Source organism: Canis lupus, chromosome X (genome assembly GCF_011100685.1).
Source record: "Canis lupus familiaris isolate Mischka breed German Shepherd chromosome X, alternate assembly UU_Cfam_GSD_1.0, whole genome shotgun sequence".
Taxonomy (NCBI): domain Eukaryota; kingdom Metazoa; phylum Chordata; class Mammalia; order Carnivora; family Canidae; genus Canis; species Canis lupus.
In genome coordinates this window covers 89,025,443-89,053,382 of record NC_049260.1, presented here as the reverse complement: position 1 = coordinate 89,053,382, position 27,940 = coordinate 89,025,443, and the positions used below count along the sequence as shown (strand labels likewise).

The following is a 27,940-nucleotide window of genomic DNA, read 5'->3' as shown; positions in this document are numbered from 1 at the left end:
GCTTGATGGTTCCTTGCCCTGTTACCTTGATGTCAGCACTAAAGTTGTTGATTTTTTGCCAGCCCGAGTTTTCCAAGTGAAAGTTTGCCCATCTGAGCAGAAGCTCTTCCGGAGACAATTTCATAAGCTCCTCCAAAGTCTCACCATCTCGAAGTAAGGCAGCTAAGGCTATAAGAAAAAAAACAACCACCATAATATATGACAATGGTCATTACAAGTTCATTCGGTCTTTTGACATTCTGTTAGGTAACAGAGGTGCAGTAACACGTATGACCTAGTTCCTCGTTTTTAGGTGCTGATAGTCTAACAACAGACATATATTAGTAGATAATCATACAATGATTTGATAAAGACACTATGTCATGAGAATGCACAGCAAATATTATCACATTATAATTTATTTCTTTATTGGTCTTCACGTTCCAAATGGTAATTAAGTTACAGTTTTTAGGGACGCCCGGGTGGCTCAGCGGTTGAGTGTCTGCCTTCATTCAGCTCAGGGCATGATCCCGGGTCCAGGGATCAAGTCCCACATCGAGTCCTGCATCAGGCTCCCTACTAGAAGCCTGCTTTTCCCTCTACCTCCTCTACCTATGTCTCAGTCTGTTTCTCATGAATAAATAAATAAAATCTTTAAAAAAGAATTACAGTTTTTAAACATTTTATGTCAGATGTTTACCTAAATTGTCTTTTTTTTTTTTTAAAGATTTTATTTATTTGAGAGAGAGAGAGTAAGCAGGGGGAAGAGTAGAGGGAGAGGGACAAGTGGACTCCCCACTGAGTGCAAAGCCTGTCTTGAGGCTTAGTCCCATGACCCTGAGATCATGACCTGAGCTGAAATCCAGTCGGATGCTCAACCGACTGAGCCATCCAGGTGCCCCCTAAATTGTCCTTTTTAAATCATATTAAAATCAGAGATTTGGGAGAGAATGTTTAAAATGGTAGAGCCTTTATACCTCACTTTTTGACTAAAGGAGTATAGAGACACTACGGTAATATTTAAGTATAATTAATTGACTCGAAGGGGTAAATCTATTTTTTAAAGTATTTTTATTTTTTTTAAAGATTTTATTTATTTATTCATAGACACACACACACACACACACACACACACACAGAGAGAGAGAGAGAGAGAGGCAGAGACACAGAGGGAGAAGCAGGCTCCATGCAGGGAGCCCAATGTGGGACTCCATCTCGGGTCTCCAGGATCACACCCCAGGCTGCAGGCTGCGCCAAATCCCTGCGCCACTGGGGCTGCCCAGTATTTTTATTTTTTAATCTCTCCTCCAACGTGGGGCTCAAACTCTCAACCCTGAGATCAACAGTCCCACATTCCACTGACTGAGCCAGCCAGGTGTCCTGGGTTAAATCTCTTTTTTAGGGATCCCTGGGTGGCGCAGCGGTTTAGCGCCTGCCTTTGGCCCAGGGCGCGATCCTGGAGACCCGGGATCGAATCCCACGTCAGGCTCCCGGTGCATGGAGCCTGCTTCTCCCTCTGCCTGTGTCTCTGCCTCTCTCTGTGTGTGTGACTATCATAAATAAATGAAAAAAAAAAAATAAATAAATCTCTTTTTTAAAGGGATATAATTTTACTTTACAGTTTCTTTTTTATTTTTTTAAAGATTTATTTATTTATTCATGAGAGACACACAGAGAAAAGCAGAGACATAGGCAGAGGGAGAAGCAGGCTCCCTGTGGGGAGTGCGATGTGGGACTCGATCCCAGGACCCCAGGATCAAGACCTGAGCCAAAGGCAGATGCTCAACCACTGAGCCACCAGGTGCCCCTACTTTACATTTTCTATAGCACCTAACATGTAAAAGCTGCTCAATTATGCTGAATTGAATGTGTAGGAGTAGCCAAGCATTTCAGGTAAGTTATTCCCTCAGGTAATAGGTAGAAGTGGAGGTGCCTGCATAGCGAACTATCTAAATTTTAGCACTGTTTCAGGAATGAGTTGTGTGGTCCTGATGCTATAATTACCTCCTGTGAAATAAAAGGAGGTCTAGATTGAATGAGAACACTGACACTGTCTGATTTCTGAAGAGGTCTAACACCTTCAGGGCAGCCCAGGTGGCTCAGCAGTTTAGCGCCGCCTTCAGTCCAGGGCCTGATCCTGGAGACTGGAGATCGAGTCCCATGTCGGGCTCCCTGCATGGAGCCTGCTTCTCCTTCTGCCTGTGTTTCTGCCTTTCTCTGTGTCTCTCACGAATAAATAAATAAAATCTTAAAAACAAAAACAACAAAAAAAACCCTAACACCTTCATCAGGCAAATTTCATCTTTCGCAGACTCTGCCTTATGCCACATCATTTTGACCCTGAGGGATTTAAGCGAGGGCAGGGCCAGCAGGTCGCTTGTCCAGGACCCTTCCTTTTGCTCCCCATCTCCACCAAGTCAAAGGCTAGAAAGGATCGAATAGCCTGACATCTATGTATCTGAGACCTTGTCAAAGACAAGCCATTTGATGTATTACACAAGCCAATGTAATGTCATTTTGCTGTCCCCTTTTCCTCTTTGAACAGACTTCAAGTTCTTTAACAAGACAAACACCACCGTGAAGAAGGATAGCAATGAGAGTCACAGTATTTGTCCAAACAGGTACCTGTGAGCAGACGCAAAGAGCAAGAGTGATAGTCTCAAAAGTGCATAAAAGTCTTATCATGGATAAATGTGCAAAATAAGACTGCTGATGGACATTCTGGGGCCTTGGGAGTCCTGAGAACCCCAAATAGATGTTCCCCAGAGGTAACTAGGATTGAGAGAGTGATTTCTGGAATAAAATAGGAATATCTGGAGCAGTGTTTACTGTTTTTAAGCTTTATAGGCAGAGGATCATGTAGTAGCACCTAGGACACACAACAATCATACTGTGTATTGCTATACATTCTACAAATCCATGATGTGATATAAAACCCCATGCTGTAAGAAGTTGAGGAAATCTTGTGACCATCAAGGGTGGGTTAGAATAGTTTGAAGAGGTTTCAATCTGTGATAGAATATAAAAGATATTCAAAATAATAGGAGATGGTGCACATTGGTAGAGCTGGGGGTGGAGGATGGGGTGGGAGTTGTGGAGGCAGATTAGGAAAGAACAGATACCCAGTCTGGGGGCCTCGAGAATGTTCCACAAACTCTCTGCGTGTGCTTTTGTGTCTTTATTGTAAAACGAATTCTAAAGTACCAGGCAAATGTGAATTACTACTAAAGAAGAAAAGTCATAATTAGACTGTTTTCCAGGATAACACTATAGCATTACCTTCTTTTAATTCTAGTTATCATCTAATCACCTCAATTAAGTGAAAGCATGACAGCCTGCATGACCAGGAAAAAATAACCAATAAACATCTTTCAAGATGACTGTGTTCCATTACCTTCATTCCTGCTTAATTCAATGTCGGCGAACAAACCGATCTTAATGATCTGCCAGAGGAGTCCCAGAACCAGATGGGGTTTCCCAGCCCGCAAATCTTCTGCACCGATGTTCACAACGTGACACCCAATGGCAGAAGCGGAGTTCAGGGCCAAGTTCAAGTTTTCCTGCAAGACAGCCAATGTACACATTTGCTTCTTGACCTTTCCATTTTTTTTTAGGAGTCGACTCCTTTTACTGAAAATAATGCTCAATGAGGAAATTAATTTCAGCCATACATGATCCACAGAAAACAAATTCCAGACAACAAACTCCAGACTTTGGTGTCAAAAGCATAGTTAAAACAAGTCTCAGCCTTATTATTGTTACTGTCTTTTCCAGAATTCCGTGGGAATTAAATTGGTATTTTTATGTGGTTTCTTTTGAAGTACACTGACACTGTCATGAAAAGAAAAGGCTGAGAGTGACTCGAGTCAGGATATCCATGTGGGTTAAGTGTTGTAGTTCTTTTTTTCTTTTTAAAGATTTTACTTTTAAGCAATCTCTATACCCCACATGGGACTTGTACTTACAACCCTGAAATCAAGAGTCACATGCTTTACTGACTGAGCCAACCGGGTGCCCCAAGAGTCATATTTCTTAAAATGCCTAAATGAGAGGTCTATTCCACATGTCCAAAAAATTTCTAGAAGTTGCAATCTCCACATCGTAAGAGGTGCTCTTGCCCGAGGGAAGTTTGCTATCTCAGAGTATAATATTCACTTGATGGAAAAGAAAAATGCTCCACTGCTTAAGCATGCTAATTAGTTAAGAGCTTAAATAGTTTTGCTCATTTCTGCATGCTTGAACACAGTGTGTAATGAAAAGAACATAGGGCTTTGGAGCTAGACCTGGATTTGAACTTCATTTCCACTGCTAACCTTGGGCAAGCTCAGGAGCCTTTCTGAGTTCCAGTTCTCCTCTGTCAAATCTGGATAATAGTTCTAAACTCAACAACTTAAGAGTTGTTGTAAGAATTAAATGGGAAGCTAATGAAGGGCAGAACTGATGGTCTACGGAATAGGCACTCACTAGGCAATTTCCCGGGAAAGTGCAAGATCACTGTATGCGTACCTGAATGATGAAGGGTGTAAGTTTCTTCTTGTTGATTGCTCTTTCATCAATTGTGTCGGGGACTGAAAGGTTGATCATTTTACTGAAACAATAATTAAACAAGGAGCTGGTTTACTTTTAAAGAGCCTGCGAGTATTCACAAATATTTGAAGGCTCATGACATGTCTAATGTAATCTGAAAACTCAATGCAATATATGACTTTTATCATGTTGATCACAAAAAAACTATATGCATGAAAAATGCAAATAAAAAGACAAAAATGTTTGCAGTAGTTGGGTATTTCTGAGTTGTGGGTTGGGGCAATACTTCCTAGTTTTAATTTTTGGTATTTTCTCATTATTTTATAAGAAGCAATAATTTGGATAATGAAAAAAACCTCACGAATAAATTTTAAAAACAAAAAAAATCCCACACTGAAATTGTATCTCTTCTCGATTATACAATTTGCAAGTAAGAATGACCATTTATTTACAAGGAGGTGAATTCATTGAGTGTGAGATTCTTTCATTCATCATATTTATTGAGAGCCTAAATGATGAGCTAGGCATATTTGGTGCTGCTAATTCAGTGGTAAGAGGAAGAAAGGTTCTAGTAATTAAACTAGAATCTGTGATTTATTTGGAAGAATCTCATTTGGTAAAATTTGGACTTAGATGGTAACATTTTAGGTGTTTATAATACTGCCCCCCAAATATGGGATTCTGCACAGGGAAAACCATGCTTCTTTCCATGTCAAAATTTTTTTTTTAAAGATTTTATTTATTTATTCATGAGAGACACAGAGAGAGGCAGAGACACAGGCAGAGGGAGAAGCAGGCTCCATGCAGGGAGCCCGACATGGGATTTGATCCCAGGACTCCAGGATCACGCCCTGGGCCAAAGGCCAGCGCCAAACCACTGAGCCACTCAGGGATCCCCCCCCCCCATGTCAAATTTAAATATCAAATCAGTAGCATCATGTGATTATCTCTCTGTATTAAAACACAGGGGGGAATTCTTTAGTGTCTATACATGGACAAAATGGGATAGCTTATGCTTTTTAACAGGGATCACAGTAGATGGAAAATGAAATGCAAAGGGGTTGGAATATCCTGACTGTTCATCTGATAGAGTTTCTGAGTGACAGAGGCTGAAGACAAATCCAGGCAGACTGATGATGGAGCATGCTCTTGGCCATCGTGTTATACTGCCTCAACAGATAGCCCATCAACTGACAAAGTGTTGATGATCTTACATCTTTTCTGCCAAGATACTGTTAGCTCTGGGGCAGTAGCAAGGACAAACACATTTTTCAGAAATAATTGGAGGGTGAGAACTGAAGAGGAGAGTCTTCATATTTTGAAGCTATGGTGCTTTAGAAATAAGGAGACACTGACATATGTTATGTCCAACATAGTTGTCATGTTCTGCTTGCTCAAGGGATGAGAAGAAATTGGAAGCTCTCAGTGTCCTTATAAAGCAGTCCCCAGTGTAAATGACTGAGTTTTAGATTTGTATTTGGTGGTACTTTCTCAGACACACTCAGATGACTTTTTTTTTTCTTTTTTTTTTTTTTTCAGATGACTTTCAATTCTAATTATTTCCCCAGCTGAAGCTGTCAAGCACTCAGAAACCAATATATCAATTATGTAGAAGGCTGTTTTGGAAGCCTGGACACAAAATCAACCAACGTCTTACCAAAGCACAATTCCATCACCAACAGCTTTGAACAGGTCATCGGTATTTGGGTTCATGGGTATAACATGTCTGCAGTCAGGATCATTTTCCAAAGCCTTGTTTATCCAGTTAACGAAAGCATATTTTTCTTCCTCTAAAGTCATGTTGAATAACAAGAAATTAGTTCACACTCTAGATTGACTCTAAAGCCTAAAATAATTTGTACAGTAGTGCTGAAAGTTAATGTGTCACAAACATGGGGTTCTCCTCTTTGGAAACCCAGACACTTAAATACAACATGGCTATTATGAAGTACAAAAGTAATAACAAGAAAACAGATCAAAGGTTAACTGATCCTTAGAGAAGTTACTGAATTCTTTCAAAAATTATTACTTACATTATTGTAGAGCTCTATTACAACAAAGTCTATCTTTGTACATACTGTATAATATCTCTTGCAAGCTAACAAAACCATACAATAAATACTTCTAATGCTATTATGTCAAGTATTAGGCCCAAGTCTAAATACTCCGCAATGAGCTTCTAACTGTATTCTTAACTAGGAAGCAGTATTTTTCTAGTGCCCCTCCTTGACATTATAGCAGGCACTCTAATTAGGTCATTGTGTTAACATACGTGAAACTCTTACTATTACCTGAGTAAGAATGCTGTGTTCCTTCACTGGACAGCTCTGAAGTGCCTCCCAGAGCACAAATCCCTTCTTTCCTGTTGATTGCTTTGCGGAAGGTTTTGGCAATGTCACTGCTTTTTACCTCTTGGAAAATCTATTAATGAAAATACATTGTTAATTCACGTTTCATTTTACATCAGGCGCAAGGATAAGCCCTTCTATCTTCTTTTATACTCCACTCACCTACATTTCCCCACACGGGTGGTGAGTGTTAAAGGAGATGGAAAACTGGGCTCGAGTTTTTAAGATGCTAACTAAGTACTACAATATTGCTACTGAAAATGAAGCCAGACAGTCAATTGCACACACTTGTCAAAAACGTTAAGTGCCACATGCATCAAATCTGCTTTAAGCTGAAAACTAGTGTGGTCCAAAGGCATAGGTAAATCTGCTAATTTTCTGCCAACAAGTAAGGCTTTGTTCCCTGGAGAGAAAAGGCTAAAGGATCCTCCTTCTTTAACCACAATTCTTAGCACAAAGAAAGATGAAAATTTATGACTCAATCAAAAAAACCTTTTTGAAGGAGTACAATGGTTAAGAGTTTGTTTAATCAAAATTTACAGAATAATAAGGTGAAAAATGGATTAAGTTGGCAAAGAAAGAAACCTATGGAGAATAAACACAAAGAAGAGATTTTTCAGTGATTGACTTGTTTGTTTATGAAATCCAGCTTCTCTTCACACTGAAGAACATGGCTAACAAAATTAACATGTACATTCTAATTGTTCAAGAGCAGGTGGTAACAAAGCAAATTTAATATCCTACCCTAACTGCCTGGTTGAATGAATGGACATTCTAAAGTACTAGCTATCTCTCTGTATTTTTTAAAGATTTTTTAGAGAGAGAGAATGCACAGGTTGGGAGGGGTAGAGGGAGGGGGGGAGAGAGAGAGAGAGAGAGAGAGAGAGAGAATCCTCAAGTAGACTGCCCACTGAGCACAGAGCCCAAGGTGGGGCTGGATCCCAGGACCCTGAGATCATGAGCTGAGCTGAAATCCAGAGTCCGACGCCTAACTGACTGAGCTACCCAGGTGCCCCAGGACTATCTATATATTTTTATTTATTAAAGATTTTAAAAATTTATTCATGAGAGACAGAGGGGGTGGGCAGGCAGACACAGGCAGAGGGAGAAGCAGGCTCCATGCAGGGAGCCCGACGTGGGACTCGATCTCAGATCTCCAGGATCAGGCCCTGGGCCAAAGGCAGGTGCTAAACCGCTGAGCCACACAGGGATCCCCCCTATATATTTTTAAATACTGGAAATGATCTAAGCCCAAACTTGTTTCTGATCTAAAGTAGCTACCTCCAGTAAAATAAGAGCAAGATGTAGCATCTTCATAAAAAAATTTCTCTAAAAGTTACACCTGGGTGGCTCAGTCGGTTAAGTGCCTGATTCTTGATTTAGGCTCAGGTCATGACCTCAGGGTATTGAGATTGAGCCCCGCGCTGGGCTCTGTGCTCAGCACAGAGTCTGCTTGGGATTCTGTCTCCCTCTCCCTCTGCCCATAGCCCCCCAACTCACACGTGCACAAATAAGTGCTTGCTCTCTCTCAAATAAATAAAATCTTTTTTTAAAAAAGGTGCTTAAAACACATTAAGTGGGCTTACAGAAGGAAACGTATGACCCTAATGGAAGAGTTGCTAACAAACAGAAAGGAGTCAAAGGCTTTTGGCATTATTGACAGGTACACACACACAGACATCTCAGGAGGTGCAGCCTATGTTTGAAGTTCATAGACCAGGGTCACAATACCTAGCAGTTCAGGTTGTATATGCGAGACCAGAGACCCAGCACAGAGAAGCTTGAAATTCAGCCCCATGTGCCATTAACCCAGCCCTGGATTCTGCATTAAGACCAGATCAGGCCAAAAGCAGAGATGGCCTTTTGATATTTAGATTTCACAGAAGAGAACCTTTTTGTCATTAATCCACTTTGTAACTGTAGGTGTTGCTGGTAGCCTCTCCTGAAGTCATGGTTTCCTCTTACCTTTCTAAAATTTTGACTTTCCTAGGACTTAGAGATCCAATTTTATTTCGGAAAATAGCAGTTAAGTTCCACAAAATCAAGCTTACTCAATTTCTACAGCTGTGATTTTTCTCTGCTCTCACTGTAATTTCAGAGGTAGAATTTTAGAATGGGTGTGCATGTGTCTATGTCTGTATACGTATATATTTGCATACACACAGACTACTCTAAATATTGCACATGACCAACGAAAGGACTTTTTCTCCTTTATGGCCATTATACTGACTCCAGTCAAGTATCAAATGGTGTAGAGCTGACTACTCATGTACTCTGGGTAATTTCTGAATTATCGACATTATTTTTACATACACTGATTTTTAAAGTCCAATTCTGATTTCATTTAATTTACTTTAACTTCTGAGCCAAGATCATACAAAATGGCAACCAGCAAATATAGCAGTCTTCACTGGGATGGATTTTTGTCACCATAGCTCTCCCTTCGATAACTATATCTCTGCTCAGTAAAAATGCAATATTCACTATTCTACCTCATTTGGAACTCCATTTAGTAAGACATTGTCTAGTAAATTAAAATCTGAAATGTGTGTTTTCCCTCATGACTGGAATACATAAATCACTGGCATGGTATACATTAAAAAAAAAAAGGCATCCAAAATGTTACTGCTTCAGAAATGACCTATGAAAAGTCATTTTTTTTTTTATTAGGACTTTTTTGCCTCATGATCTTCTCCTTCTAAAAATTAGGTTGGGGTCAGCCCAGGTGGCTCAGCGGTTTAGCGCCGCCTTCGGCCCAGGGCCTGATCCTGGGGACCCGGGATTGGGTCCCACGTCGGGCTCCCTGCATGGAGCCTGCTTCTCCCTCTGCCCGTGTCTCTGCCTCTTTCTCTGTCTCTCTCATGAATGAATAAATAAAATCTTTAAAAAAATAAAAAATACAAAATTAGGTTGGTTTCTACAATCACAACTGCAGGTGAAAAATAAATGCAAATTTATATACAGCATGGAAAAGAGGAATAATAAAAATAATAAGTAAAAATTTAAAAAAGTAATGTCTGCTGTATAATATCCTAATACAGTGACTTCTGTCGTTCTAGTTAAGCTCATTCCTGGGAACGAAAGCAGAGTTGCAATTAAATTAGTTTATTTTTAATTGTGTTACAAAGGTTATATGATCTTCATTTTCTCTTTTTAAAGATTTTATTCATTTATTCATGAGATCCAGAGAGAGAGAGAGAGAGAGAGAGAGAGAGAGAGAGACAGGGACACAGGCAGAGGGAGAAGCAGGCTCCATGCAAGGAGCTGGATGTGGGATTCGATCCCAGGTCTCCAGGATCATGTCCTGGGCCGAAGGCAGGTGCCAAACCGCTGAGCCACTTAGGGATCCCCGATCTTCATTTTCTAAATATTTTTATTATTTTTAAAAAGATTTTATTTATTTATTTGAGAGAGAGAGTGAGTGAGAGAGAAAGAGCTGGGGGAAGGTCAGAGGCAGAGGGAGAAGCAGACTCCCCACTGAGCAGGGGGCCTGTGCGGGCTGGATCCCAGGATGCAGGGATCACGACCTGAGCAGAAGGCAGTCAGCTTAACCAACTGAGCCACCCAGGCTCCCCTCTAAATATTTTTAAATAAATTATTCCAGCTCAAGTTTTCAGGTTCATGGTATTTTCCTCTGTTCTTTAGATTAAAAAAAAAAAAGAAATAACTGAAGATTTATGTATCTTCAATAGATTCACTGAAGGAAAATTTGCATTTTATTTTCTACTTTGGAGCAGAAATTGCAACAGTGGATGATAAAGCTATTTGAGTAGAAGCCCTGGCTTAACAAGCATCTCTGAAATCAGAGATAACACAAGGCCAACCGCCGTGCTGAAGTCTTCTCAATGAATCTTTTCAGAGCTGCCCGTTGTGATACTAATGAGCTCACTGTTTCATGCTGTTTTCCCTCGATGAGGAAGGGCTGGCTTTGTCATGCGCGAACAAATTCCTGGCATACACTGCTCACTCTGGCTCTCTATCGACATCTTTTCTGGTCTCTTATGGAATATATACACATATACATATACATGTTTCTTTTTCTTTTTTAAAGCTTCATCAACTTTCCAGCTCAGTACAGGACTAGTGGCCAGATGAAAGCAATCTGGAGGCATAATGACTTAAGAGGAAGGAAAGATTTCAGAAAGAATTGCAAAATATTGACTGGCTTCCAGGGTTTGAGGCTTTTGCTTTCCAAAGTGTTTCCAAAGTAGTACTTTTCGAATTTTTCCTTTTTTTTTTTAATCTGTTGTAGGCCTGAGCTTATTAATAATAGGAAAAGAACACTACTTAAACAAACAAACAAACAAACAAACAAACAGAAATTACTACCCCCAACAACATCCACATAGCATTTGCTATATGCCTGGCACTGTTCTAAGCACTTTACTTATGTGAAGTTATTTAATCTGATGACATTGGTGCTACTAGCAAAAGTCCTCAAACAGGTCAACAACTTAGAACCATCGTGCAAGAGCAAATTTCTCACTGTGAAAGTTAAGACTTTAATGCAGATATCTCTGCTGAACGAAAGTGCCATACCAGTCTTTTTAAAGATGCAGGAAAACACCCCACTATTACATTGTAGGAAAAAAAGTCCAGTCATTTCATTTTGAAATACTTAGAAGAAACAAAATCAGGGTATTACATTTAACTTTAACGTTTGAAGTTTACATTTAATTTAGGGACTCCTTTCTGCCCTATACATATTTTTCTCAATAATTAACATAAACTGATTTTGTCTGTAGGCTGCTTTGCAATTAACACCTCTTATGAAGCAATTTAAATAAAAAAAAAACAAAAAACAAAAAACCCAAGATGCAAGAGCAGGTTTATTTCTACTTCCTGTTAATTCCTGGTAGGACTTACAAATCAAAACCACAATGAGATACCACCTCACACCAGTGAGAATGGGGAAAATTAACAAGGCAGGAAACAACAAATGTTGGAGAGGATGCGGAGAAAAGGGAACCCTCTTACACTGTTGGTGGGAATGTGAACTGGTGCAGCCACTCTGGAAAACTGTGTGGAGGTTCCTCAAACAGTTAAAAATAGACCTGCCCTACGACCCAGCAATTGCTCTGCTGGGGATTTACCCCAAAGATACAAATGCAATGAAACGCAGGGACACCTGCACCCCTATGTTTATAGCAGCAATGGCCACGATAGCCAAACTGTGGAAGGAGCCTCGGTGTCCAACGAAAGATGAATGGATAAAGAAGATGTGGTCTGTGTATACAATGGAATATTACTCAGCTATTAGAAATGACAAATACCCACCATTTGCTTCAACGTGGATGGAACTGGAGGGTATTATGCTGAGTGAAGTAAGTCAATTGGAGAAGGACAAACATTATATATTCTCATTCATTTGGGGAATATAAATAATAGTGAAAGGGAATATAAGGGAAGGGGGAAGAAATGTGTGGGAAATATCAGAAAGGGAGACAGAACGTAAAGACTGCTAACTCTGGGAAACGAACTAGGGGTGGTGGAAGGGGAGGAGGGCGGGGGGTGGGAGTGAATGGGTGACGGGCACTGGGGGTTATTCTGTATGTTAGTAAATTGAACACCAATAAAAAAAAAAAAAATACCTGGTAGGACTAACTCCCTTCCTTTCTCACAGATAACTCAGACCTACTCATATTTTGACTATTTTTAAGATGTCTCACTGGTGACAAAGCAGACAGAAGTGGACAGACATTTGGTCAGACACCCATCTTTCTATTTGGTCATGGTGGTATCATTCTGGAACCTCAGACAGGTTATTTTACTGTCCTTCATATCTCCTTTTTTTTTTTTACCTTAAATTTTATTTATTTATTCATGAGAGACACAGAGAGAGGCAGAGACACAGGCAGAGGGGTGAAGCAGGCTCCCTGCGGGGACCCCATGTGGTATTCCATCCCGGGTCCCCAGGATCACGACTCAGGCTGAAGGCAGATGCTCAACCACTGGGCCACACAGGCATTCCTGTCCTTCATATATAACATTTCTTGAATAGAAGGGAGCTAACTGGAAAAAGGCACTAGTCCCCTGTGTAATGTCAGGGAGACTACTTCCTTTTTTTAGGAATCCAGGATTTTATTTTCAATTGGAAAAATGAAAGAGTACAAACATATCGATTCCTTTCAATCTTAAAATGTACATTTTAACCTAAAACATCTTCCTTAATATTTTTTAAAGATTCCTAGTGATGCCAAAATGATGAGGCATGTCATTTACTTTTTAAGAATATACTAAAGTAATCAAACCTTCTCACTTAAAAGCCTCAAAGGACTCTGAAGATTCTGCGACATTTCAAGATCTACAAAATGAAATATTTCCCAAGATCATTTTTCTCAAAGACACTCTCATAATTTTGTCCTTAATAATACTGGCAACACTGCAAAATCATAATGATTTAGGCCCATTCTTTCTAGCAGATTAAAATTCTGGGCAGTAAATTATATCAAAAATAACCAATCATAGTTAAACTTCCTCTCTAAGCTGCTTTATATTCACAATTCAACATGCACTTACAAGGGGAACACATCATACATCAGAGGACATGCAAGTGCTCATATTGCAAGTCAATTGCAACTTACTATTGAACACAGAATTCAAAACAAAAGGCTTTGCCAATAACTGAAGACAAAAACAGTGGGGAGGAAATCAGTATTTCAAAAGAAGCCAGCAGGAATGACACCATTACAATTATGACACATGTCTACATTTTTAAAACAGTAGCCCTCCCCGCTCCTGTTCCCTCTCCCGCCAACGCCACCAAATGCTCTCAGCTCACTAGACATCATTATTTAGTCCATTTGTTTCTGCAATTCTTAACAGTGTTCTAAAGGAGTTAAAACTGTAATGGGAGAGAACATTCCAGAATTTCCCTGGCTATAGTGAGAGCTTCAGTTACCATGGAAAAGGAGGGTAAGAGTGCTAGGAAGTTTGTGATAAAGACAAGCTACTAATTACCTGTTTGTAATACAGTAAAAGGAATGCTTAATCAGATCTAGTCAAACTCAGTCTTCAATTAATAGATAAAACCACTACAATCGTAAGGGTGTTGTCAACTGAGGGAAGAGGCAATGGCTACTCCTTAACATACATCTCAAATACTCCATCAGTGACTATGGGCTGAAATGGGGCAGGTCACCCCAGCTCAGTAGAGGGGAAAGAATCAGGCTTCGGTAAGGAGTGCTAGGCCTCTGCTCTGCAGGCACCGAGTGTGCTATGAACCCGGTGCCTGAAAGTGGTAGAATGAAGTCAGCCCTGGGCCTCGAGGAGTGTTTGATGATACTAGGGAGGAAGATGAAAATTTTAAATGCCTCTTCGAATGGACTACAAAGATGTGTTTCTACCTTTTAATTATCAAAATTATCATTCTAGGGGAAATGGTCGAGTTAAATAATACGACCGCGAGAGTCATAACATCTTTTTAATCAGAAAGTTCAACTGGGGAAGCTTCCAAAGCCGTGAGTAAGGGTGCAGCACTAAAATCTGGGAGCACCCTAATCACCAAGGGACAGGGAAAGAGCACCTCAAGCATGGCACTTAGCACCTTGAAAAAAATGCCCCTGAATGAAGCCCCGGGGGGAAATGGTTCACCTTTCAACACAGGTAGTGGGTTCTAGTGTATTCTAGTTTTGATTGGGGCAGTGTTCTCTTCCTCAGTCCGTTTGCCAAGATACTCTAATGGCTAAAAGAACTAACTGCATTCGGTGGGATGAGAGAAATTTTATTAGTTGTAACAGTATTAATATGATACATTTAGGAACTTAATAGGACTTGTTACTGTAAGATCCTACTAGACAAAGGAACCACCCTGACTCCTAATAACGGTGGAGTTTCAATACTTACATAGACAAATTCATCGAAACTTATCTTCCCATCTTTATTCCTGTCACCATCCAGCATGAGTTTTTGAATGATTTCTCTCACTTTATATCCTGGTAATGGCATATTGGCTTCCTTGAAAAGCTCATGAAGTTCATAGTCACAGATGAATCCATTGCTGTTGAGATCTTTGTACAAAAGGAGAACAGGCAAAAAAGGAAAAAGTTTAGGTGAAATCAGTTAACCTCTTAGAGTATTTTTTTTTAATTTTTTTTTTTTAAATTTATGATAGTCACACAGAGAGAGAGAGGCAGAGACATAGGCAGAGGGAGAAGCAGGCTCCATGCACCGGGAGCCTGACGTGGGATTCGATCCCGGGTCTCCAGGATCGCGCCCTGGGCCAAAGGCAGGCGCTAAACCACTGCGCCACCAGGGATCCCCCCCTTAGAGTATTTTTATAATGGGAGCATTTTTCTTCATTTGAGACTCCATTCCTAAAGCCTGCCTGAATACAGCATTTGCTCTTCTTCTTTTTTTTAAATTAAGATTTTAGTTTATTCATGAAAGACGTGGAGAGAAGCAGAGGGAGCGGCAGAGGGGGAAGCAGGCTCTCTGTGGGGAGCCCGACGTGGGATTCAATCCCAGGACCCTGGGGTCATGACCTGAGCCGAGGCAGATGCTCAACCACTGAGCCACCTTGGCGCCCCACCATTTGTTCTTCTTACTATCTGGGATCTAAGGTTGTTGTTTTTTTTTCTCCTAAGGTTGTTTAAAAGGGAAACACAAATTTTAACTTAAAGAGCATGCTTTTACATCACGTTTCCTGTATTTTAAACAGTGTATAAGTAGCTTCCCTTAAAATAGCATTCCTAATACTAACAAAGTAGAGTTGTCTAATAAATTATTTTTAAATCACAAAGCTGACAGGTCTTTTAAAAAATGTTTAATAGACGATATACCAATAAAACACTGCCATGGTATAAAACAATTTCTACCGTATCTATTTAGGAGTTTTATGTCCCTCATCCTTCCATTAGTCTAGTAGAATATTTTATGAATTGATGCTGATTATATTACAAAGCACACCTGAGATTAAGCTACCATATTCAGTGCCATTTTTTAAAGAGCTAATGTAAATAAACATTAATCTAAGACAAATACAGAGTTCATAAAAGTAAATGCAGCCCTGAGTAATATAAATGTTTACTATGACTCTATAAATAATCTTTTTATTTTTGTGCTAGGACAGTTCTAATGGAGCATATATCTTAAGTGTTGATGATGCTTAGTCTGAAACTGTTAAAGACAGGAAAAAAACAATCGGTAACCAAAAGTTAATTTACTGGAAAAGAGGGTTAATGTCCTGAGGGATGTAGTCACTTGGGCATATTTTTTTAAATAAAGAAAACTGGACTTTCACCAGCAATTTCAAATACCTACTGTTCAACAATGCTTTTTACTCCTTAGGCCCCCACTGAATTTCCCACATAAATTGAATTCTTATGATAAAAGGATGCAATCTCTTTTTTTTTTAAGTTTTTTTTTTTTTTTTTTTTTAAATTCATGAGAGACACAGAGAGAGAGAAGCAGAGACACAGGCAGAGGGAGAAGCAGGCTCCATCCAGGGAGCCCAATGTGGGACTAGATCCCGGGTCTCCAGGATTAGGCCCTGGGCTGACGGCAGGCGCTAAACCGCTGAGCCACTCAGGGATCCCCAAAAGGATGCAATCTCAATAGAGAAATGACTCGAGAGGACCACAGCACTACTCAAGAAAATGTACTGTGAAATTAATCTATTTGATATGTTCCTTTAAAACCATACTGGGTACTGTTCTGGGAATTGGGGATGCTGCCACCAACAAAAGAAAAGTCCTGGTGTCCCAGAGTTCACATTCTAATAACAACTACTAAGCAAATAACATATACAGTGAGACAGGGACGCCTGGGTGGCTCAGCGGTTTAGCGCCTGCGTTCAGCCCAGGGCATGATCCTGGAGTCCCCGGATCGAGTCCTGCATCGGGCTCCCTGCATGGAGCCTGCTTCTCTCTCTGTCTACATCTCTGCCTCTCTCTGTGTCTCTCATGAATAAATAAATAAAAATCTTAAAAAAAAAAAAACACAAAAAAAACCCATATACGGTGAGACAGGACTATAAAATATATATATAATGCAATATAACATAAGTGATGTGTTGAAAGGCAGGGAAAGGAATCATACTGGGGGATGTTTTGCCCCCCTCCCCTAGGGAACGTTCAGAAATGTCTGGAGACATTTTTGGTTGCCACAACTGCAGGCTAGGGTGAGGGCTGGTGTGAGGGAGGATGCTCCTGGCATCCCGTGTGCAGAGCTGCCAAATACCCTATAACACATATGACCTCCTTCCACAATACAGAATTATGAAGCTCAAAATGTCAGTGTGGTCAAGGATGGTTGCTTTGACGAAGTTGTATTTGAATGAAGACTTATTGGAGGTGAGGGAGCAAATCATGTAGTAGATATCTGGGAGAAGAGATTTCAAGTAGAGGAAAGAGCAAATGCAAAGTCTGTGATATGGAAGAGTGTCTGGTATGTTTTGAGAAGAGCAAAAATCCAGTATGAATTGAGTGGCGTGAACAATGGAGAAGGTGAGGGATGAGGTCAGGGAGCTGATCATGTACACGCAGACAGGCCATGGAAAGTACTTTGGACCTTATTCTCAGTGTGATCTAAGTGTCATTCATAGTAGTCAATTTTTGTCAACCATTTTTTTTTAGAATTAATTAATTCATTAATTCATTCATTCATGAGAGACACACAGAAAGAGAGAGAGGCAGAGACACAGGCAGAGGGAGAAGCAGGCTCCATTCAGGGAGCCCAAAATGGGACTTGATCCCCGAACCCCGGGATCACGCCCTGGGCTGAAAGTGGCGCTAAACCGCTGAGCCACCCGGACGGCCCTGTCCACTATTCTAATATTAAATATCCTATGTGAAACCATTTCCCCAATACTTTGACGGCTGATGAAATTCCAGGTTTAATTTTAATGAAGTACACTTCTAGAGTCAAACAAATACTCTGAAACCTAACCGGTACGTTTAAATCTATCAGAGTATCTGTACTTCTAAAACATCATCCTCAAACTACCTCAAACTTCTGAAAATCACGAATATTTCCTTCGACAAAGAGCACTTAATCTCCCTAGGGCACATCTTTACTTTCTTTGTTTGAATTAATAAAAGGCCATATATCAAACACTTTACTAAGTGTTTATGTAGAAATCAATCTAGCAACAACATCTGCAGTTGCTATAAAGAACAAAGTAATCCACATGATACTATGGCAGGATTTTAGCAACTTTTGATGAATGAAATTCTTGAGTTTAAATACACTATTTTTCCCCATGCATAAACCAATTTGTTTCTCCCATTTTATTTTTTTAAAAAGATTTAATTTATTTATTCATGAGAGAGAGAGAGAGTGAGAGAGAGAGGCAGAGACACAGGCAGAGGGAGAAGCAGGCTCCATGCAGGGAGCCTGATGTGGGACTCGATCCTGGGACTCCGGGATCACACCCTGAGCCAAAGGCTCAACCGCTGAGCCACTCAGGCATCCCACTTCCATTTTCTTTAAAAAGTTAAAATTAGAGGGGTGCCTGGGTGGCTCAGTTGATTGAGTGACTGACTGACTCTTGGTTTTGGCTCAGGTCATGATCTTGGGATCTTGAGCCCGTGTTGGGCTCCATGCTGGGTGTGTTTAAGCCTGTTTAAGATTCTCTTCCTCCCCCACCTCCCCCCCAATAAAATAATATAAATTAAAAAGTTAAAATAGACCTCGGTACTAGGGTGTAAATGTGACATAGTGAAAGATACACAGCATAGTTGAAGGGATTCAAGTGTGAGTAATGGGACATAGGATTTGCATAAGTCACCTCTCTAGGCCTTCATTTTCCCATCTGTAAAAGGAGTCCTTTGGATCAAATGGCCTCCAAGTTCCCTTTTTTGACTCTAACACACTCTGATTCTAAATTTGAGTAGCCAAGACTTCACAAACCACACATATACACACATTCTTTCCAAAAATATGAGGTAAAATCATAATAGATATTAAAAAAAAAACAGATATACAGTACTAACATTCTGATCACTATTATATCACATCATCTCAATAGAACAGTCCTTCGTGTTTCTAACTTTTAGGGAAAGCTAGCTTATTCCTTGCCACTGTCAAAACTTTGTCCATTTGGCAATTTCCGATCAAAAGATATTTTTAAGATATTTTGACTTTGGCTTGGGTCATGATCTCAGGGTCCTGAGATTGAGCCCTGTCAGGCTCTGTGCTCAGTGGGGAGTCTACTTGAGGATTCTCTCCCTCTTCCTCTCCCGCTCATGCACTCTAACTTAAATAAATTGATCTTTAAAAAAATTTCACAATGTATTCTATTTTACACCTGAAATGACTTATCTGAGGATAATTTAATCTGTGATTGGCTCCAGTTTTTTTTTTTTTTTTTTTAAGATCTTATTTATTCCTGAGAGACAGAGAGAGGCAGAGACACAGACAGAGAAGCAGGCTCCCTGCGAGGAGCCCGATGCAGGGCTTGATCTCAAGACACCGAGATCACGACCTGAGATCACAACCTGAGCCGAAGGCAGATGCTCAACCACTGAGCCACCCAGGCATCCCTGATTGGCTCCAGTTTTGACTGAGCATATAACAGGTGGTTAATTGTTCCTTTTATATTTTCAGTGATATAACAGAAGCAGAAGGCAGAGATGTTTTAAAATAAATATCGGAGAACTGTGAATTCAAAACTGCATGAAACTGACCAAGGTTCCCCTCCAGACTAGACTTCCCAGAGTCTAGTCCATTTGGCAGTTTCTTAGCCTGAGGGTAGAACGGAGGTGTTCAAGGGGGGGTGGGGGGGAGGGTGAGAATCAGCATTTGCGTGAGCCCTCTCTGAAATAACCTCTGTTGGCCATTAATTAGAAGACAGTTCACTGATGTGACTAAAAGATGTCAGGAAGTACCCACCCTAAAATATAAGTAATATAAAATAACCACATGTGGAAACTCCATTCTGAAGTAAGAGTAGTAATAAACAGATGCTGTTAGTGACAGGAACATTTTAAAGGGGCTTGCTGGAGTAAGACTTTGTCATAACACAGCCATCTACTTTATTAGGTTGCAAATTTCTTAACAGAGACGCTTCTAAATCTTTTTATCTCTACCTCAATCCACTGCACAGTACCTTGCATATAACAAGCAATGGGAAAAAAATTTTTGGGAAAAAAATTCTGCTTCTCAACTATTAACCAGGAAAAGAATGCTCTAATCTAATGAGCATTTTAGAAACAGAATTAAACAAACAATAAGAAAAAAAAAAAACACAGAAATAGCACTAAGAGACCGAATGGCAATTCACCAGGAAACCATAATGACAGAAATATCCCTTAAATAACATTCAATCTCATTCCCTTTGTTCTAATCCTGTCCCCACCCGGCAGCCTTCAGATCTGTAATTTGGTTTTCTAAGTGAACACACCCACTAAGGAGTACCCAAGTAGACAACCCATGCTGGTTGTCAGGTCAGGACTTCTCCTGTCCTAAATGTAGAGACCTGCTCTGACTGTATTAAGAAATACCGTGTGCACTTGTTTGGCATAAGTGAGCCTCCAGACCAAGCAGGGTACCTACTCTGTGGCAGGCAGAGTTAGATACCAAAGAGAGAGAAATTAATCAGAGCGACTCTCTCTGGTTCTTACTTGAAACTGTGGCTTTAAAATCCTTGTGAAAATAGGTTCTTCCTTGAAACTGTGGCTTTATTTTTTTTTTTATAAAGATTTTATTTATTTATTCATGAGAGACACAGAGAAAGGGAAGCAGAGACACAGGCAGAGGGAGAAGCAGGCTCCATGCAGGGAGTCCGACGTGGGACTCGATCCAAGGTCTCCAGAATCAGGCCTTGGACTGAAGGTGGCACCAAACCACTGAGCCACCGGGTTTGCCCGAAACTGTGGCTTTAAAATCTTTGTGAAAATAGGAGACACTTGGAATATCTAGCTATCCTCTATCCTTCCCAAGATGGGAAAAGAATCATCGATTATATACATCTAGTTTTACATATTTTAGAAGTTTTACCTACTCTGCAATTCTCCCATATTTTATCGGCAGATCTAGCTCGTACTACCTCCTGTCATCAAAGACATTTTAGTGTTAAGTACTAGTAAATTATAGCAAGCCTTTCTTAGAACTCCTAAATCATATCTTTTTGAAGACAACAATTTCAATTTCAATAAAAAGGCAGAGGGAGCCTAAAAAGGCAGCTTGCAATTAATTTTACAAAATCTCCCAGCTGGAAAAGTACTTGAAAGACAAAATAGGGTGCAATTATTTTTAAAGAGTTTTATGCTAATTTTATTTCCTATCCCCCGCCAAAACACACACGCGTGTGCATGTGCGCGCGCGCACACACACATCCTTAAACTATTATCAGAGATCTATTATGCTGTGCTTTGGAAAGCCAGAAAATGAGATAGCACAATGGCATTTTAGAAAGCTTCCATCTTATTGGTGACATTATTGTTTTTTAAAGATTTCATTTATTTATTCATGAGAGAGAGAGAGAGAGAGAGAGAGAGAGAGAGAGAGACAGGCAGAGGGAGAAAGAAGCAGGCTCCCTGTGAGGAGCCCGATGCAGGACTTGATCCCATGACCCCAGGATCACAACCTGAGCCGAAGGCAGACGCTCAACCACTGAGCCACCCAGGCGCCCCTACTGGCGACATTATTAACCAGGAGCCCAAAACTGTTTGGTGGTGATCTTTTTCTATTCTGAGTTTTGACACAAACATGAGAATCTAATAACAAACTGACCCAAAAAACATAGACCTAGATTGAAAACAGTTTTAACAACTGGAAACTAACATCACAACCTTCGGCATAGTGGCAGCCCTGTATTTTCTCATAAAAGCTGCCAATAATCTGGAACCTCCTTCTGGCTCGTTTGCCACGTCTTCTTTAACTACACATTGGCATGGGGTCGAACGGGTTTTGCCATTTCGAAGACGCCTCTGTTTCAGCATCCTGTTTTCAACTGCCTGATAAGGTAGATACTATCACAGCCTGTATTATCTAGAGCGTCCTTAATCTTTCTGGGCAAGCAGGTCTCAACCTTTGGGTTCAGAAAATATAGTGGGTAGGAGTCGACATTAATGAACGGCAGGAAAAAAGAAACTGCACACCTCTCCACTGAACAAAGTTCCCGCAGAAAGTAAACAGCCAAAATTTCAGTCAATTGACCAAGTGTTCTTATTTTTAAAGAGAAATCACAAAAAAAAAATAAATAAATAAAAATAAAAAAAAAATAAAGAGAAATCACTACACTTAAAAAAAAAAAAAAATCACTAACAGGCTCCCAGTGCTGCACCAGAGAAGCCTGTCTTTCGTATTGGCTGCTGGATTCATCAGAAAGGAACCGACCATTTGTAACAACAGATTCTGTCTGTCGCTCTGTCTCTGTGTGTGTGTCTCTCTGATGACACATGTAGCTTCACATCTGCATTCTGTCTTAAAAGAAACCCCATCATGCTCTTGTACCAAGTATTATTTTAAATGCCAGTTAACTCTCAACACCCTCCCCCAAGTAACCTCAAAGTAAATAAACTTATTATACAGCCATGTTCCTGCAGAAGTTTGAATCACACCAAGAATGCATATCCTTAAAAGGAAATGTTTTCCCTCCCCTTGCATCCTGTTATTTAAGCTATTTTAAGTAGTCGTCTGGGGAAAGCTGAGCCAGAATTCAAGTGGTTTTGATTTTAGCTGCTGTTTTACACTGCCCATGTCCAGGTGGTATGTGGCGCAATCCATTACTTCAAATGCATCTTTTGGGGTGCTGCTTCATCTTACCAACCTGACTGTAAGGAAAACCGGGATTTCCTTTGACTCCCAGGTTGTGGGTATGTCTGTGTTGCTTTAACCATCTTTGAATCTGTCTAAATCTAGAAGAGGTTGCATATGTGTGCCCTCATCTGTAACACACATGCAACCTCTTTACTAACCCATCACGGACAGTGCTCATTAGAACCTAAAGAAGAAATCCAATCAAGTACAGATGCACATCCTTTCGAAAAGCTGGGATCTAAAAAGTTCCATTTAGTTCAACCAATATATTCCACAAAATTTTCGCGCTAAAAAAGAAAGGGCAAAAAGAATTTAGGTGTCTAATAGTAATGGATCTACACACGTGTGGTATGCACATACGCGATCCTGAATGCCCTTACATAATGACTTAGGAGACTCAGCCAAAAGACTTGTGCAGAAGAATTTAGGTTATATTCCATCCTAAGATCTAAGCAGCAAAGTCGAGCTTTCATTAGGCATTAAAACTTTAGAAAAGGCAGCTGCTAAACTATCTCCAGATGCTTAACTAAGCATGAGTTTTGCCTTTCACAGCTTATACCTTTTGAGGTAGCTCATTCCAGCAAATAAAGAGAAGTATAATGAGTCCCAGTTAAGGGTAGAAGAGAGGTCACTACTTCCACTAATGGTGGATCCTCAAAGGTGGAGGTCAAGTGGAGCTGAAGGCTGGGCAAGATTGGAAGGCTGAACGCAGGCGATCATACATGTTGTCTATCTATCCTTTCCCAACTCAAAATTTCCAGCAGTTTGGCCATCAGTTCCCACCTGCTGCCACTCTCCGACTTAAAAAATACACACACGCGTCCACACAAACTGACATGAGCACGTTCACACACACACACACACACACACACACACACACACACACACACAAACACGTGTGCTCTTGCTCTGAAGCCTACCCATCCACATATTAGTTCTCCTATCTTCCACACCATCAAAACATGGTTTCCCTGCCATCCCAAGACTTCATCTATAGTATTCCACTGATGATTAAGTAGATGGCTCAGTGAAATAGCACTAGTTAGTTATCTTTTTGGTTGGCCTATAGGTCTTATTTTTCAAGTCATAATTAAACAAATATGCACTGGTGTAGTTTTATTGAATACTAAAAGTAAATTAAACCACTGTGCTTCTTGTGGCATCATCCTTTTTTTTTTTTTTTTTTTTTTTTTATTTATTTATGATAGTCACACAGAGAGAGGAGAGAGGCTGAGACACAGGCAGAGGGAGAAGCAGGCTCCATGCACCGGGAGCCCGACGTGGGATTCGATCCCGGGTCTCCAGGATTGTGCCCTGGGCCAAAGGCAGGCGCCAAACCGCTGCGCCACCCAGGGATCCCTTGTGGCATCATCCTGATGTGGTTTTTATGTACTAAAGAATATCAAGTAATTTGAAACAACTCAACTTCCTGAGAGGAGAAAATCACCATAACCAGAATTTTTTGACTTCGTTTGGTGGGCAGCCACAAAGGAATATACCCGTGGTATTCCTAGCCATTTACAAAACCCCGTTATTCTTTTATTTCAAAAGTGCTGAATTTGTGTCTTTGTTTTTTTAAAGCTCAGTAGCAATTGCTTAGGAGAGGAAAAAGATGTCAGTGTTTCAGGAGTAAGGTCAATCTGAAAAGATTTACATTACATGAATTTATCTTTATGACAAGTAATCATCCAAATGACTTCTAGCTTCTATAACAAGATTAAATTCTCAGAAGGTAAAAGACATTTTCTAGTTGGAAAAATATTTACTTCTTAAGTGTTCTGAAAGTTTTATTTATTCTTCTGTAGAAAGAACTTACGCATTTAAGCTAAAACGGAAACATTATGGGGGGGGGCGGGGGACAGAGCCAAGGCTTCTACTATCCCAGTGGGAAACACTGGAAACAAATGTTGAGAAAATTAAAATAATTAAATGAAAATATACTGCTTGGAGCTTAACACTAAGCAGGTGCAGAAAGTGAGCGAAAGAAGAACTTTAAATCTTAATACTGGATTTACTGCTAGTAAAGAGAATTTCAAAGCACTATTAATTGATTGGACAAAACCTATAGTTAGTGGTAATTACAGAGATTTTCCTCACACACTATGATTTTGCTGAATTTCTAAAGAGATAATCAAGGCTATTATTGTTAATAGATGGGAAAAATCACATAATGATTTCCATATTTTGTCACAACTAAACAGAGACAAAGTGGTCCTCCCTGTCCTCCCCCCACCAATAAGAAAGAATTGTCCTTGACAGGAAAATAAGTTCTAGAGCTTGTTTTTCAAATCAGGTTTCCCTGAATGAAAAAAAAAAAAAAAAAAAGGAAAAAAAGATTTCCATAACACCTTTGACAGTTGCCTGAGGGCTCCATAAGAAAGAACTACAAACTACAAAAATTTTAAAGGAAAATAAAAAGATTCAGCCGGGTCTTTAAACACTTTTCTAAAAGGCAGACTACACACAAGCCTTTATTATGCCGAAAAAAAATTTTTTTATGTGCTACAATGTCATGGCCAAAACCTCTAGCAATAAATTCCACCATGATGAAAATCTTCATAACAGAGGCCCTTTTAGTTTACAGTTGATAATGACAAAGTCTCAGAACATGTAAATAGTACGTGTAATTCCTTGGGATTCAGTCAATTAAATACTGATTGAGAACCTAGTATGCGTGCAACACTGAGCTAGATGCTGAGCAGGGGATACAAAAGAATAATATGCAGAGCAGGTAGAATAATGGAATCCAGGATTTTGATTTACGGCATATACAACAATAAGAGTCTGCATCTCTCAGGAATGAACATGTGCCTGTTAGGGACATCAGTAAGATGTATGGTCCAATCTTGTGCCTTTGGGAATCTCTTTGTCTACCCTAACCCCTCCAAGATGTAGGATTTATTTTATTTTTATTTTTTAAAGATTTTATTTATTTGTTCATGGAAGACACACAGAGAGAGAGGCAGAAACATAGGCAAAGGGAGAAGTAGGCTCCCCGCAAGGAATCCGATTTGGGGCTCGATCCTGGGTCTCCAGTATCACACCCCGGGCTGAAGGTGGCGCTAGACCGCTGAGCCACCCAGGTTGCCCAGATGTAGGATTTAAAATAAGACAGTAGTTCTATGATGACCCTCTCTTGCAGTCTAAGCTCTAACTGATCCCTCACTTCCTGCAATTTAACCCTGGTTCCTCCATGGAGACAACTGGTCAACCCTCTTCATTTCATTAAAGCTTTGAAGGAGTAATGAAACTCCTTTACTGATAACAGTATTCCAGTTCCATCAAGTCAATCATACATGAATAGCTTTAAATTTTAAATTTTTTTTAAATTTTTATTTATTTATGATAGTCACACACACAGAGAGAGAGAGAGAGAGAGGCAGCAGAGACATAGGCAGAGGGAGAAGCAGGCTCCAAGCACCGGGAGCCCGACGTGGGATTCGATCCCAGGTCTCCAGGATCGCGCCCTGGGCCAAAGGCAGGCGCTAAACCACTGCGCCACCCAGGGATCCCCTGCTTTAAATTTTAAAAAAGGTATTGCACACAATTATGGCCAAGATGCTTCACATGAGAACAAGGTCTGTATTCAACAATAGACTTTTTTTTATTTTTTTATTTTATTTTATTTTTTTTTAGGAAGCAAGGCCTTGGAGATTCAATAATGGCAATAATAAGTCCTGGTCCTTACTCCAAACTTCTAGTCATAAAGAGATAAATTAGGCTGTCCCTAACACTGAAAGAGGAGTAGAAGGAAAAAAGAAGGTTCAAAGGATATGCAACCCTAAAACAATTATAAGGCTATTTCTACAGAGTAATGAGATTTTAAAAGCCTTGCAGCTAGGAATTCATCTGCTGTTTTCTTGTAATCAATCTCGTATCAGACTGGGTAGTACTCTTCTTACAGCAAGTAGTATCTATGGCCAGCCAACAGACTGCTTTTTTTGTTTTTCATACACACAGAAAATGTGTTAAATTCAGGCCTAACCATTTTTTCTACTTAGAATTCTGATGAGATTATGAATAGTCACTTTGGTGGGGAGGCGGTCATTATCCTTCCCAAGGCATGCTTACTAAATGCCTTCACAGAAAATTCTGGTCATGAATGTATGGGAATAGATAGAGACGTATACTTCCTTACTTTTCATTAATGAGATTTGCAACACAGGTCAAAGAATCAAGCCTGATTTAAATGACAAATCATTATGATCTGACTTTATACCCCTTCATCAAGGAAATACCCAATAGTAGTAGTTTACCTCTCTAAGCCCAAGTTGACTCGTGTGAGTGCATACATCAATAATCAGTTCTTACCCTGTTTTCCCACTATCTTCTACTGATTTGACCTGAGCACTAAAATTTGGACTGTAAATACTATAAACTGCTTCCATACCTGCTAAATTCTAAGACATGTTCTATGAGGCTTAAGGAAAAACCAAATGGCATGCTAGGTCTTCCCACCTTCTACTGATACTAAATGTAACGTGAGAAGGCACAATGGGCTGCATTATCCAAAGGCACAGAAGAGCCATGAAAAAAGGCACTAAAGCCAAGCAAATGAGGCAAAGGTAAAACATCATCTAATGTTTTCGGGGGTCATACATCCCTCTGAGAATATGGTGAAAGCTCCAAATCCTCACCTCACAAAAATATGATACTAAGATTCACGATCAACCATTCATATAATTTTTTAGAGAATTAACCTTCACTAGGGCCAAATAAAGATGGCTTTGCTACAACTAAAGCTATAAAAAATACTTACCAACTTTTGCAAAGGCCTCTTTGAGTTCATCAAGCTCATCTTTGGAAATCTGAGTAGTAGCCATCTCCTCCATTTAAAGATCTAAAGAGAAACAAAAAAAGTTTAAGACTGAAAGATTGTTATGATGAATATAAGCATTCCCATGAAATTTTCATCTTAGAGACAACTTAAACTGCAAACTGCTAAAACTATCCTAATACATACCCATATTTATAGGTAAAGCCACAGTAAAGAAAAACCACATGAGAAGTCATTATTTACTAAAAGTTATTCAGGAAAAAAAAATTATGTGGCCAAAAATTCAGGGAATATGTAATTGATTTATTAAGCCCTTATCTCTCTCTCTTTCTTCCTGGCTACTTCCATTTTTTCCTGCTTTATTGAGATATAATTGACATGTAATATTGTGTGAGTTTAAGGTGTATACCATGATGATTTGATATACTAATACATTATGAAATGATTACTACAATAAGGTTAGTTAGCACATCCATCACCTCACATTGCAACCATTTTTTCCCATTAAGTCACTTAAAAAATCATTCAATGTGGGCAGCCCTGGTGGCGCAGCGGTTTGGCGCCGCTTGCAGCCCAGGGCGTGATCCTGGAGACCTGGGATCGAGTC

The 27,940-nt window shown here is 39.9% G+C and overlaps 1 protein-coding gene across 5 annotated transcripts in view; it reads right to left on the bottom strand.

Annotated features, from left to right (window-relative positions):
• PLS3 (plastin 3) overlaps positions 1 to 27,940 on the bottom strand; it is a 90,922-nt gene that overhangs the window by 14,240 nt on the left and 48,742 nt on the right. For all 5 annotated transcript variants that reach the window (XM_038588122.1, XM_038588119.1, XM_038588120.1 and 2 more), the window contains 7 exons: positions 27,316 to 27,396; positions 14,700 to 14,863; positions 6,798 to 6,927; positions 6,164 to 6,296; positions 4,486 to 4,567; positions 3,374 to 3,539; positions 26 to 168 (listed from right to left, as the gene is read on the bottom strand). In XM_038588122.1, the coding sequence (XP_038444050.1) occupies positions 26 to 168; positions 3,374 to 3,539; positions 4,486 to 4,567; positions 6,164 to 6,296; positions 6,798 to 6,927; positions 14,700 to 14,863; positions 27,316 to 27,388 (891 nt within the window). In that variant the 5' untranslated portion in view covers positions 27,389 to 27,396. The remainder of the gene's footprint in view (positions 1 to 25; positions 169 to 3,373; positions 3,540 to 4,485; positions 4,568 to 6,163; positions 6,297 to 6,797; positions 6,928 to 14,699; positions 14,864 to 27,315; positions 27,397 to 27,940) is intronic.